Source organism: Microtus oregoni, unplaced genomic scaffold (genome assembly GCF_018167655.1).
Source record: "Microtus oregoni isolate MIOR12 unplaced genomic scaffold, Mior012 000072F_ref0000427, whole genome shotgun sequence".
Classification (NCBI taxonomy): Eukaryota; Metazoa; Chordata; class Mammalia; order Rodentia; family Cricetidae; genus Microtus; species Microtus oregoni.
Window position 1 is genome coordinate 6,320,869 of NW_024543979.1, and position 14,482 is coordinate 6,335,350.

Below are 14,482 nucleotides of genomic sequence, written 5' to 3' on the forward strand. Positions count from 1 at the left end.
AACACAAACTCCTGAACCTATCAGTGATCCACTCTATGACACTGATAACTGGGAGGCTGTGGGTGTGTGCAGGAGGCTGTGGGCATGTGCAGGAGGCTGTGGGGTGTGCAGGAGGCTGTGAGTGTGTGCAGGAGGCTGTGGGCATGTGCAGGAGGCTGTGAGTGTGTGCAGGAGACTGCGGGGTGTGCAGGAGGCTGTGGGGTGTGCAGGAGGCTGTGGGGTATGCAGGAGGCTGTGGGCATGTGCAGGAGGCTGTGAGTGTGTGCAGGAGGCTGTGGGGTGTGCAGGAGGCTGTGAGTGTGTGCAGGAGGCTGTGGGGTGTGCAGGAGGCTGTGGGGTGTGCAGGAGGCTGTGGGGTGTGCAAGAGGCTGTGGGGTGTGCAGGAGGCTGTGGGGTGTGCAGGAGGCTGTGGGGTGTGCAGGAGGCTGTGGGGTGTGCAGGAGGCTGTGAGTGTGTGCAGGAGGCTATGGTTATCTGTGTCTGGTTCTTCTTTCTTTTATTTTCTACATATAAAACTTCCCCTATGCACACATTACTCCCTGACCATCTTGAAAGTTTTGAGCATCCTCACTAAAAGGATAACCCAAACAACAAACTATTGTTCAATGCTGGGGTGGAAGGTGGGGGCACTTGGCCTCGTTTCTTCTTACAATTAATAAAAGCAAACTTTTTACTCTGTTTTTTGGTTGCATATGTGAGCTGCAAAATATCACACTCGGGGGCTCCTGCATGCTGATATGTAGGAGTTCTGACACTGAGCTACAGCCCGAGCTAGTACTTATTAAACACTAGTTAAACTTTCACAATTTGCTTCAGACTTTTTTTCCTCTTTTGGCTCTCGGAGTCCAAACACTCTCCATGCAGTATGTGCTGTTTCCTAACCATTCCGTCAGTGTTAAACATCATCACTAAGAGGGAATCTAGACAACTTGTTGCTATTCAGTACTGTCAAGAAGAAACGGAGCCAGCTGCAAAAACACAGAGGCACCTGGGGAAACAGTGTGGAGTGACAGAATCCAAACTGGAAAGCCACATACCATCTCATTCAACTGTGGAACATTCTGGAAAAAAGCAGAACTGTAAAAAGAGGTAAAACATGTCAGTGTTTGGGGAGGCAAGGTAGGGTTCTGGAAAGGACAGAGGTGCAGGCTAAACTCAGGAGGCCTTAAGGCTGTTAGAGGGCTCTGTAGGATGCTATAGCAATGGATGTGTGCTGCAGCATTGCCCATAGAGAACAAAACCATAGGAGACTACTAATGTAGCTGTGGATTCTGGGTAATAGTGACACATCAATATAAGCTCATCTTGTACATTGTTACAATGTACCACCAGGCTGTTAAGAGGAGTTTGTGTACCTATGAATGGGAGGCTTATGGGGTATTGCTGTATCTTCCTTCTATTTTGCTGTGTGTGTGTATAATATATATAATATATATATATATATTATCTTTTCTAAATGAAAAATAATAAAGCCATTTAGATGACAGGGTAAAATACGTGTGCGCAGAGACAGGAAGTGATGGCACGGCCCAGTCTGGCTTTCCCGTTTCCCCAGGAGACAGAGACCGTGTTTGTCCTGGTGATGGGATGCAGCATGTGTGATTCTCACGGATGTCTATCTTTGCACTTCTGGGGTAGTTGTTCTGCATTCACAGGGCTCGGCTCAGAGGACAGCGGGCTTATGAAAAAGACATCTAATAACCCCCAAAGTGTCTGTTCCTTTAGCACCATCTGCCCTGATTTTTCAATTCCTCCTCATCCCCTGAAATCTTTTATGATACTTAAAACATTTTCAATACCCTTGAAACACAGTCAGCATTTTCTGAATTAATCCTTCTGCCACAGAACAAGACTGGTTCCTGTTGGCAGTGGCTTTGTCCTCTGGGCTCTGGCTTCTGGGAGACAGTACTTAAGTTTGCTCACTAACTGATGCCTCAGTGGCCTGAGAGTTACTTCCGGGAGAAGTGAGGAAGAGTGACAGTCTATCTTCCTAGTGCTTTTCACTCCCTTCCACCGCAGCATTTTGCTCCTGTCCCTGGAACCTACAAGGCTCCGACCTTCCATTCCCCGGTACCCTATTCAAGTCTAGAAGCTTCAAGACCGAATGTAGTAGTTGTGCCTCTTCCTGGAGCCCCACCCCTACCCCCTCCTCCACCCAAGCTCTTACTGCACTTCCTGTGCCACCCTTGTGGAGGGCACACTGCCTTGTTTGTGCTCTTGTTGATGTTTTGTACAGCCAGTTACGTCTCTAGCAAGGCGGTGGATCAAGCGTTATGTGTGCCACTCTCCTTTCCTGAGGTGTCAGCCATGTATAGCAGACCCTTGCTCAGCTTTAGCTGATAAAGAACACTTCCTCGGTGTTTCTAAGCAAGCCATGGAGAATACTTGGGGATGCATTTCTCACTGCAGGGATAACTTGATTTGCTCTGTCTGATTTGGGGCACCTCTGGTTATCAATGCTTTAGGGGACCACATTTAGTACCAGCTGTATTTATCTCTGAAGGGAAGATGACAGAGACAATTAATACATACAATGTATATTAATATCAAGATTAATCAAGACAGAGTGGCATGATGCTGAATCTGTGTTGCTTCGCTAGTGGCAAAATAAAATAACTTACACTGCCGAGTCACTTCCTCCTGCCAAAGACTGACTGTCTTTGGTTTAGTTCACCTGCCTTTTTACTAGTCTCTTCTATCAGCTTGGACGAGATCTGCCATAGCCGCATTGGAATTGTAGCTCAGTTGTTAGAGTCCTTGCCTAGCATGCACAAAACCACCCTGGGTTCAATCCTAGCACTGTCCAAACCAAGTATAGTGGTTTGGGTAAGCCTCAGCACTTGGAAGGTGGAGGCGGGAGGGTCGTGAGTTCAAGGTCACTAATTAGCAAATCTAAGGTCTGCCAGCCCACACAGGCGTGTCCTTGGAGCAGGACTGGTGCGCTGAGTGAGCTGACCAGTCTAAATCAACTTCCAGAATTCCTTCCAAAGCCAAGCAGTGATGAGCAGAAACTTGACTTCTGCCGGTAAAGACAACTAGAAACGCTTCAGGCAGGGTAAGAGACTGGAGCCTGGTCACTCTCTGAAGCCAAAGCTCTCCTTCCCAGAAGGACCCTGGAAGAATGGTAATGGACCGAAGCTAAAGGTGGTTCCTCATTGGGTACTGCCCTAGGGTACCTCCCAGCCAGAGCTCCTGTCAGCCTGCTCCGTGTGTCCCAGCATGGACCTGGAAGGTGATAACACCCCCAGGAAACACCAGAAATCTGTGATAACACCCAGGGATGGTCCCCAGAGCCAGATGGATGCAGACATCACAAGAGCACACTCAGGCAGTGAAAAGCCACCTCCCACTCCAAACACACCTTCCCTAGAACAGGTGAAGAAAACTGAAAAAAGGCTGAGATCAAGCTGGGCTCATATATAATTCAAGCTCTCAGAAGGTCACAGTATAGCATATCCAGAGTCCTCTCTACACGGAAGTCCCCCCTATACTCTCCTGTCAAGCTATTGGCCACTCGGCTCTTCATCACACCAATCCCAGCAGTACACCTTCATACGGTGTTCAGATATCCCACAACAGTTGCCCAAGAAGTGACTTCTGGTCTCTCCCAGATCCAAGCAAGAGAGAGAGAGGACCTCAGAGAGCACCTTTCTAGCAAAGATGGACAGCAAGGCAGGAACATGTGTCCACAGGAAGAAAATGATGGAGCCGTGTGGAGTAGCATTGGCAGATGCTTTATCAAACTGAAGAAAGTTGAGTCCTTTGTGCCAAGTATGGAGCAGGGATGATCCACATGTATCCAAAATTAAAGCAGCACTAGGAAGATCCAGGATTCAGTACAGTGTGAATGGCTGCCGTAGAGAAAGATAGATTGCTCACTAAACAACTAGATTGGCAGCAGGCATCTCTCTGGCAAATAAGCAGGAGGAAATGAAATCGTGTTTTCAAATGCAAAGGGAAATTGCTTTCAACACAGAATTGTAAAGCTTACCAACAAACCAAACTATTCCTCAAGATAGAAAGCACCATTCTGAAGCTACCCCAATTAAACAAGTGCACACACACAAAAGACTTAAATTGGGGTCAGCATTTGTTAGGAAGAGAAACATTCTTGGCAGGAGGAGGAGAGGGGAATTAAAGGGGGTAACAAGAGATGAAAATGTATAAACTGAGAAAGAGTAAAGATAATTATATAAACATATATAGTTTATTTAACTTTTATTTTATGTGCACTGCCGTGAGGATGTCAGATCACCCAGAAATGGAGGTACAGACAGTTGTGAGCTGCCATGAATTGAACCCCAATCCCCTGGAAGAACAGCCAGTGCTCTTAAATGCTGAGCCACCTCCCCAACCCAAATAAAGATAATCTTCTAATTAAAAACATAAAGGTCGGTGAATAGATGGCTCTCTGGCTAAGACCACTTACTGCTCTTCTGACGAATCCGAATTTATTTCCCAGCACCCACGTTGGGCTGTTCATCACCCACCGATAGCTGCAGATCTAGGGGATGTAATGCCCTTTGCTGGCCTCTGTTGCACCCAAACAAGTGACATGCATACACACATACACATGCACATATATATGAGAAAAACACAGCTTTAACGAGATTTTTTAAAAGGCTAAAAGCAATAAAGACATTTTCAAACCTATCAGTTATGCAAAATAACAGGATGTAGGCTCTGTGATGTCACTAAGTCACTTAATGCCTTGGTCTCTTGAACGCTAACATGGGAATCATAAGCACACTGCCTTATCAGATTAAGGTGACAATTAAATCAGGCACAATGACACACACCTGGAATCCTAGCACTTACGACGTTGAAACAAGGAAAGTAGGCATTCAGGGTCATTCTCAGCTCCATGGGATGTTTGGTACCCATGGCAACTTATTACCCTATCTAACAAAATAAAATTAAAGGAGACGATTCAAAATTAATCCTGTGATACTAGAATAAGGACAGTCATGTGTCGAGTACAACATACTTGTGTTGGTGTCGTCGTCATCATCACCATCATCATCCTCATCCCTAGGAGAGGTGTTCTTCCTGCTGTCTCTGATAGCGCCCACACCCAGACGGACTGTTGGGGACCCTGGGTGTAGGACAGGTGTTCTTCCTGCTCTCTCTGATAGCGCCCACACCCAGACGGACTGTTGGGGACCCTGGGTGTAGGACAGGTGTTCTTCCTGCTCTCTCTGATAGCGCCCACACCCAGACGGACTGTTGGGGACCCTGGGTGTAGGACAGGTGTTCTTCCTGCTCTCTCTGATAGCGCCCACACCCAGCAGGACTGTTGGGGGCCCTGGGTGTAGAAGAGGTGTTCTTCCTGCTCTCTCTGATAGCGCCCACACACAGCAGGACTGTTGGGGACCCTGGGTGTAGGACAGGTGTTCTTCCTGCTCTCTCTGATAGCGCCCACACACAGCAGGACTGGTAGTGCCCCCAGGGTGTCTCTCAGCAAGTCAGCACACAGGTACCACGTACCTCACTAAGCCTTGTACTCCTCCGCTGGTTGTTAGCTTTGTGGGTCTGTCTGGTGGCCCCAGTGCCCATATCACCCTCTTGGAATCACTTACCTAGTGTCCACTTTGCAGTGCGTTGAGTTTCTTCCTCTGTTGTAATCAGGTCCTTGCTCTTGAAAAATCACGACACACTGGGTTTCTGATCTCTGAAGATATAGACTGACTTGTTGTTTTCTTGTTTACATTTGTCTATTTGTGTGTGCATATGTGGAGGTCACTTCTCTCCTTCCACCTTGTAGGTCCCTGGGCTCAAACTCCAGACAGCAGGCTTAGCAGCCAGTGCCTTTAGCCACCACCTCATCAGCCCCAAACCAACTGTCCCTGAGTTACTAATTCCATACACCCTTACTCTGTGCTCTTTGGTTGTTATTCATCCTCCGAACTGTTCATTGTCCAAACTGTTCCATGTTCCTGAGCCTCTGTGTAAGGGTGACTTCTCTAATGTGATTTCAGGAGTCCCCTGCCTCCTCCCAGACAGTTGGTACCCTGCCCCCTCTGTGCTGCCCTCCTAGGACCAGCTTGATGTTCTTAAACTACACACTTCTCCACAAAGCCCTGGCAGAGTGGAGGGGCTCAGGACTGTTCTCCACAGCAGCACATTCACTCAGGAATGGGTTGCTATTAAGCATTGTGTCTGTTCTCTCAGCTCTAAAGAACGTGGGAAAGCTTCCGTGAGAGCCCCTGAGAGCCTGTTACATCAAAGCCAGTTACATTAATCACGCATGGAGTGGATGATGTGGGTGAGGAAAAAGCCGTAAACAGGAACACCAGGAACTGGTTCCATCGCTCTTTTTTCCAACGTGTACACGTCTCATACACAAACGACGATGGCATTGAAAACCATCCAGTTCAAGGCAAAATTCCTCCCGGCCACAGTGAGAGAAGAAATACAAAGATTAAAATTATTGGATATTCCCTAAATACTCATGTTGCCATGACGACAGAACCACTGCCTTGTGTCAATCTTTGATATGGTGAACAAAATCAAAGATTTCATGTTTCCATGACATGAGCTAAGAATAAAATCTTGGTGCTGGAATTGAGTGTTATGTTCTCCAGGCAGAGGAAATGGACATTTATTGGATGTTAATGCTACTTTCTTTGCTCTAATGACATTACAAAAGCTCTTTGGGTAATATAATTTGAAACTATCATTTCTGCATTTCAGGTCATGCAAGACAGAATCATCTGCCTTCCGAAAAGAGTGCAGCCGGCTCAGAACCACTCTTCTGCTTCCAATGTCTCTCAGGCAGTTATCAGCACCACCCCACTGCCTCCCCCTAAGCCGTCTCCAGCCAACCCAGCCACCGTGGAGATGAAAGGGCTGAAGACGGACCTGGACCTCCAGCAGTATAGCTTTATCAACCAGATGTGCTACGAGCGAGCCCTCCACTGGTACGCCAAGTACTTCCCGTACCTCGTGCTCATCCACACCCTGGTCTTCATGCTCTGCAGCAACTTTTGGTTCAAGTTCCCTGGTTCCAGTTCCAAGATAGAACATTTCATCTCCATCCTGGGGAAGTGCTTTGACTCCCCATGGACCACGCGGGCACTCTCTGAAGTGTCTGGGGAGGACTCCGAAGAGAAGGACAACAGGAAGAATAACATGAGCAGATCCAACACCATCCAGCCCGGTCCTGAGGGCAGCATGGTCAACTCCCAGTCTCTCAAGTCAATTCCTGAGAAGTTTGTGGTTGACAAAACCACGGCGGGGGCTCTGGACAAAAAGGAGGGTGAGCAGGCAAAGGCCTTATTTGAGAAGGTGAAGAAGTTCAGGTTGCATGTGGAAGAAGGTGACATCCTATATGCCATGTATGTTAGACAGACCGTGCTCAAGGTCATCAAGTTCCTAATCATCATTGCATACAACAGCTCTCTGGTTTCCAAAGTCCAGTTTACAGTGGACTGCAATGTGGACATTCAGGACATGACAGGCTATAAAAACTTCTCCTGCAATCACACCATGGCTCATCTGTTCTCCAAGCTCTCCTTTTGCTACCTGTGCTTCGTGAGCATCTACGGCTTGACGTGCCTTTATACCCTCTATTGGCTCTTCTACCGTTCCCTGCGGGAATATTCCTTTGAGTACGTCCGGCAGGAGACGGGCATTGATGACATCCCAGATGTGAAAAATGACTTTGCTTTTATGCTTCACATGATAGACCAGTATGACCCTCTCTACTCGAAGCGGTTTGCCGTGTTTCTGTCTGAGGTCAGCGAGAACAAATTAAAGCAGCTCAATTTAAATAACGAATGGACCCCTGACAAACTGAGGCAGAAGCTGCAGACAAATGCCCATAACCGCCTGGAGCTGCCTCTGATCATGCTGTCTGGCCTTCCGGACACCGTGTTTGAGATCACAGAACTGCAGTCTCTGAAGCTAGAAATCATTAAGAACGTCATGATACCCGCCACCATTGCCCAGCTAGACAACCTTCAGGAGCTCTCCCTGCACCAGTGCTCCGTCAAAATCCACAGCGCGGCCCTCTCTTTCCTGAAGGAAAACCTCAAGGTCTTGAGCGTCAAGTTTGACGACATGAGGGAGCTGCCTCCCTGGATGTACGGGCTCCGCAATCTGGAAGAGCTCTATCTGGTCGGCTCTCTGAGTCACGACATCTCCAAGAATGTCACCCTGGAGTCCCTGCGGGATCTCAAAAGCCTTAAGATCCTCTCCATCAAAAGCAACGTCTCCAAAATCCCTCAGGCTGTGGTGGACGTGTCCAGTCACCTCCAGAGGATGTGTATTCACAACGACGGCACCAAGCTGGTGATGCTGAACAACCTGAAGAAGATGACCAACCTGACGGAGCTGGAGCTTGTGCACTGTGACCTGGAGCGCATTCCCCACGCTGTGTTCAGCCTGCTCAGCCTTCAGGAGCTGGACCTGAAAGGAAACAACCTGAGGTCCATAGAGGAAATCATGAGCTTCCAGCACCTGAGAAAGCTGACTGTGCTCAAACTCTGGTATAACAGCATCGCCTATATCCCAGAGCACATCAAGAAACTGACCAGCCTGGAGCGACTGTTTTTCAGCCACAATAAGGTAGAGGTGTTGCCTTCCCACCTCTTCCTCTGCAACAAAATCCGATACCTGGACTTGTCCTATAATGACATCCGCTTCATCCCGCCCGAAATCGGTGTTCTGCAAAGTTTACAGTATTTTTCCATCACGTGTAACAAAGTCGAAAGCCTTCCAGACGAACTCTACTTTTGCAAGAAACTTAAAACTTTGAAGATTGGGAAAAACAGCCTCTCCGTCCTTTCACCAAAAATTGGAAATTTACTATTTCTTTCCTACTTGGACATCAAAGGCAATCACTTTGAAGTCCTCCCTCCTGAGCTGGGAGACTGCCGGGCTCTGAAGCGAGCCGGGTTAGTTGTAGAAGACGCTCTGTTTGAGACTCTGCCCTCAGATGTCCGGGAGCAAATGAAAGCAGAGTAACTTATTTTTCATCAAAACATGACTGAAACACGCTTCTACCAAATACAACATAAGGAATTAGGTAGTCTTATTGCCTTTCCTATATTACTTTTGTTTTGGTTTTTGGGGGGGGGATTATTTGCTTTTGTTTTTTCACACAAAGACAAAATGTTCACAAAGATTGAGTAAGGATTATGTATTTTTTAATAAAAATTTAATTGTATTTTTTTCAGTATTAATATTTTAACATTTTATTTGTCCTGGAAGCGAATGCATCTGATGTTATTTTCTACCGACAGGAATGGGTGAAGGGTTTGTTTTTTTCACTTCAGCTCACTCTCATGAAAGGAAAGGGACAGCAGGTCATGTGCATTTTGGCATATTTTAAAAGGCTGGAGATAACTTTGCCAGCGCCATTTTAACCTTGTTTCTACTTGTCTACTTGTTTGTGTTTTTATCGTGTGTCATGGCGTCTGTGCCAGATGGTTTAATATCAGCTGCCTTCTTCATTGGCCAACTTTTCCACTCTGTAGAAACTCCAGAGTGTAAGATTCACATAAGTGCATTGTCACTGAGTGTTAGAGAAAATTCTCCCCCCTCCGACACCGTTAGTCATATCATTTCCTGAACAGCAGCTTCAGTTAGCCTCGGATGGGCTTCCTAAGTGGTTGAAGCAGGCCACCCTCATTACTTATCCTTGTGATCATTTATCATTTGTTGTTTAGCTGATTTATATTTTTACCAACACCCTAAAATTTATCATTAAAAATTAAGCCCCCCCCTCCACCTCAGTATTACCATGTGGCACTGGTGAACAACCTTAAGGAAATTAGATTTATTTTAATATTGTAGCAGATAATTAAATTTTAAATCATAGAATCAGAAGCCTGTCTTGAGTAATTTAATCATTTTCAACATCTTGATATGTGGATGCATCAGATGGTAAGCAATCTTGCTACTAAGGCAGTCTTTTAAAAAGCTGATATAGTCCACACAGGCCCTGCCCCTTTCTTGGGCCCTGTGCAGTGATGATCAATACACCTCCTGCCTCCTGATCAGAACAGCCCAGTGCATACATAGGTATAGGTATCAGCTTCCCGCAAGCCTGCCCTCGACGCAGATGCTCGTGATGCAAGCATGGGAACCCCTCGACTCTTCTGCTTAAAATCGTATCTCACTTCAGTCGGCCGGTCCTGTCACTTTCCAGATGTGTGACCAGCCGATAGGTGTGGTCACCTGGCAACAATTCTGCCTGGTGGCTGGCAAAGCCTTGCCTTGCCTTTGTCTGCCTAAAATCCAGTGAAGTACGCAGACTCGGGCTCTACAGTCCACTGACGTAAGGAAAACCCTAATTCAGCACTGAGAGTAGAAAGGTGTCCTGGGGTTTGACACCCTGATTGAAGAATGCTTTCTTGGCCCCTTGGCCTTGCCCAGCCCTGGTTTTTGTGCCCTGCAGACGTGTAGAAGGCAACTCTGGGAGGCACTGGGCAGACACAGTTTTGTCTGATGAAGATAAGAGCTGTAGTTAGTGACAGTGTGTCCAGCAGCGTGCCCCAGCGCCTGAGCTGAGTCTGCTAAGGCCACAAAACAGAGGAACGGAGCCAGTGCTCATCATCCTGGGGCCAGCCATGTGGAGCAGATGATTCTGTTTTCCGTCTGAAGTTTCAGCCACTCTTTCTTTAAACCTGGAATTGAAACAATAATATTTTGAAATACTGTTACACCATTATGAAGAAATGATCAATCTTAGCATTCGGAGATCCCAAGTATTAGTGCTCTGTCCTGCTCAGAAGCAGTTCTGTCTTAGAGAGGGGAATTATGGGCAGATTGTCTGTTATTGAGCATACGTGACCTGTTATAGAAAGGTAAACCGAGTCAGTGGCCTGCACTGTCTTGCTGGTTAAAATTTATGGTTATTTCCATTATCACCCTTTAAAGGGAACTATTCAGGTCAAATGCCGTATTTATGCCCAAGTCTTTCTTTATTGGCATTAGCTGAAAATCCCATATGGCTTCATAATTAAAATAAGTCACCAATAATTCAATTTTATCAAGCCTCCAAAATAATTTGATTTATTTTCATAATGACTCTGCAGACTGGCTCCCAACCTAAGTTGTAAATAACAATAAACCACTGTAATTCTGTGACATTATGTTTTTACCAAGAGGAAAATATTCATAGATCTTTCTACTCAATTTTATAAAACTTCCAAAGCCTCAAACTTAGCTTTGAAGACTTTAAATTTTCTGATGCTTGTCCTTTTTAATACAGCAAGCTTTCGTTCACCTTCTTGAGTAGGATGCATCTGATCACTGTTCAGCCTTCCAATGAGAAACTCAGGTACCTGAACTGCTGTTCCTAGAGTTCTTTGATCCAACTCAGTGCACAGAGGCCATTCCCCCGGTCACTCTGTGTTTTCCAAGTGCTCTTGCTGAGGAGGTCAGCCAGCTCTTTGTCCAACCTCAGCTTCACAACAAACTGCTGTGTTAACCTCAACTGTGCCATCTGTATTCTTCTGTATTCGTAACTGCAGAGGCAGCCTCAGGCTCACGTGGACAAGCTGTACAGTGACGTCTAGTCACGGAGTACAGAAGAAGCCGCTGTCTGGTGGTGGTTTGGTTGGGAGGTCCTAATAGAGCCCCATCTAAGGGACTGGCTGTGTGGGTAACAGGCACTTGCCACCCAGACTAAGGACCTGAGTTTGATTCTCAGGATCCACACAGTGGAAGGAGGGAACCAGCTCCCATAAGGTGTCCTCTGCCTCCCACACACGCACCATGGCGTGAGCAACCACACAAAAACGCATGCACTAATTAATGTCATTTTTAAAATTATAAACACACCTAAAAAGATAACACCTCAGAACAGTATTGTGTTTTCTTATTACAGGATTTGATCTGCTTTTGAATATCAAAATTCTTAATGAGATCAAGTCTGGTGCCTCCATGTGGGTTTCTCATATTGCCCACCCTGCTGTTGTAATGAGCTCCAACAATCTCCATGGCAATCTTGAACAGCAAGCAAGTCTGCTTTTACAGGCCACTCGAGAAATGTTCTTGCCCTGTGGATTTTGTTCATTTTGATTGTAGGTCCTGCTTTGGAAGGGTCTGAGACAACGCAGGCTCTTTCTTGGGTCTCTTGGAAGAGGAGTTCAGTTTCTTAGAGCATGCTGGTTTTTGTTTTAGCTTCTCTCACTCTCTAGTCCAGTTTCACCCCAGATGTCCAATCAGCAGTGTTGGCATTCCAGCAAGAACATTTATGGTCCACTTATACAAAATCCATTCACAGTACTCTTGCAAATAACATAAATTGTTGATGTAACTTCAGCTTTTCAGAAAGTAGGCAGACACAGCATCCGTGTTATCCTGTGATTCCGAGTTTACACTGGAGCAGGCAGGATCTCGAGAACAGGGTCATACTCAGTGAACAAAATGCTATGGTGGCCACGAGAGTTTCTAGAAGGCTCTACGTGAAGCTCACATCTTGTGTCTTTAGAGACAAAGTAATAAAACTCAGGCAGTCTTACCTAGGGCCACCATGAGTTTTCAGATTTAGCTCCCGATCTTCAAACTTGTTATAATTTGACATCAGCCTTCCAAACAAGTACCAACCCCATTCCCCTTTCCCAGAGTCACCCACTAATAAAGATGGTGTCTTTATGTTGGTCTGAGGGAGAGAGAAGAGAGTCAGACGGATATAAAACAAGTACTGCTTAACCTATTGACCAAATAGCAGCCACTATGTGTTTGGGGTTTGGTTTGGTTTGGTTTGGTTTCTGAGCCCAGGCTGACCTTGAATTTGAGAACCTCTTGCCTCACCTTTCTGGGCCCTGGATTACAGGTGTTCCCCTGACCTGAATGGTTTCTGATGTGTTTGTTTGTGTCTCCATTCTCCCACCGTGCTCTTGGGGTTGACGCTCCATGCCTTACGTGCTCGCTCCACGTTTGTCTCGCATTTGTTTACAGTGTCCACACGCGTTCAGACTGTCGAGTGCTGGCAAACTTCTGGGACTGTCCAGTAAAAGGACTGAGAGTTCATTTGTCATAATACATGTTCATGAAAGGAAACGTCTTAATGTTACTTGGCTGTGTAGTGTATAGGAACAAACGTAACTTAAATAAAGTCATTTTTGTAACTTAACTTGGGGATACGTCCTTTTCTTACTTGTTTATAGAAATTATGCGTCTCCTTCGCTCTTCAGCCATTACCAAGGTTCCCTGGGCTGCAGGAAACAGGCTCATTCGCTCTTACTGTTGGAGCTAGTTTTTATAATTGTAATTGTTTCCTTCCTTAATTCTGTGCTGCATCTACCCAAGGTGTCCCTGGAGTGTCGTTTGTGTAATTAGCACTTTAATCGGGAGGACAATTTTTGTACATTTGCCAAATCAGATTGTACAGTGTCTACCCAGCTCAGCCTTCTGTAAATACCCTTACTGTTACTTAACGGAGTAAGAACAGTCCTGCACAGCCAGGGAGGCATTCTCTAATTAGGCACACACTTACGGAAGCCCGCTTCAAGACAACTCTACATACCCTTGCATAGTGTAAGAAAACCACGAGGAGTATTGACAACTCTCGTGGCTGAGCTGTCATCACACGTATTTTCTGGGTAGAACTGCATTGCTGGTAGTCATGTCTGGGGCAGGATGGTTTGATGGGGAATGATGGAGCATGGTGGGAGGGCCTGAGTGAGCTATGTCTCAGAAAGAGAGCGCTTAGAGACGAAAGCTGACGCCCCAGAGTCTGTGTGCTGTGACTTCAGAGCAGCTCACACACCAGAAAAAGTCCCTGCTCCGTCACTGTTCCATCTTCCAGAATGTTCTTTCATAAGGAATATTAAGATAAACTGAGGCCAGGCAAACAATGAGGTTAGTTACTATTGTTGGCCAGCCTTTCACTAGAGGGGGAACATAAAGGTGCAAGGAGAAGTTCCCAAAGTTCTTTGAGACTTGCTAGGGATGTATCTTAGTCATGTCTGTGTTGCTGTGATAAAACACCATAACCAAGGCATCTTACAGAAAGAACAGTTACTTGGCTCGTAGCTCCAGAGGGTAAGAATACACCATGGCAGGGAAGCCACCAGCATGCTGGCTGGAGCTGCCGGGTAAGTTCACAGCTCCAGCTGCAAACAGGAAGCAGGTATTCTTTCTGCCTGCCAGCCCCACCTGTCTCTCTACTGCCTAGCTACTGGCGGCTTGGCTTTTCAATAGATCAATCAGTTGCATTAGAAAGGCAAGGTGAAACTGCAACACATTTTTTCATAACTAAACAAATGCAGCAAAAGCAAATGTCCAAGATCTTTACATTGTCAACAAAGGCAGAAGAAACAAATGTAACACATCTTTACATTGTCAACAAAGGCAGAAGAAACAAATGTAACACATCTTTACATTGTTAACAAAGGCAGAAGAAACAAATGTAACACATCTTTACATTGTTAACAAAGGCAGGAGAATCAAATGTAACATCTTTACACAGTTTACTTGGAGTCTGAAGCAGGAAAACAGTTTGCTCAGAATCAGAAGGCTGCTTTTA

The 14,482-nt window shown here is 46.0% G+C and overlaps 1 protein-coding gene across 3 annotated transcripts in view; it reads left to right on the plus strand.

The window, feature by feature from the left end:
* Window positions 1-13,073, plus strand: part of Lrrc8c (leucine rich repeat containing 8 VRAC subunit C) — a 78,773-nt gene extending 65,700 nt beyond the window's left edge. For 2 of the 3 annotated variants that reach the window (XM_041642045.1, XM_041642046.1), the window contains one exon: window positions 6,694-13,073. In XM_041642045.1, the coding sequence (XP_041497979.1) occupies window positions 6,694-8,967 (2,274 nt within the window). In that variant the 3' untranslated portion in view covers window positions 8,968-13,073. The remainder of the gene's footprint in view (window positions 1-6,693) is intronic. The other variant, XR_005973407.1, reaches the window with a different exon arrangement.
* The last annotated feature ends 1,409 nt before the right edge of the window (window positions 13,074-14,482 follow it).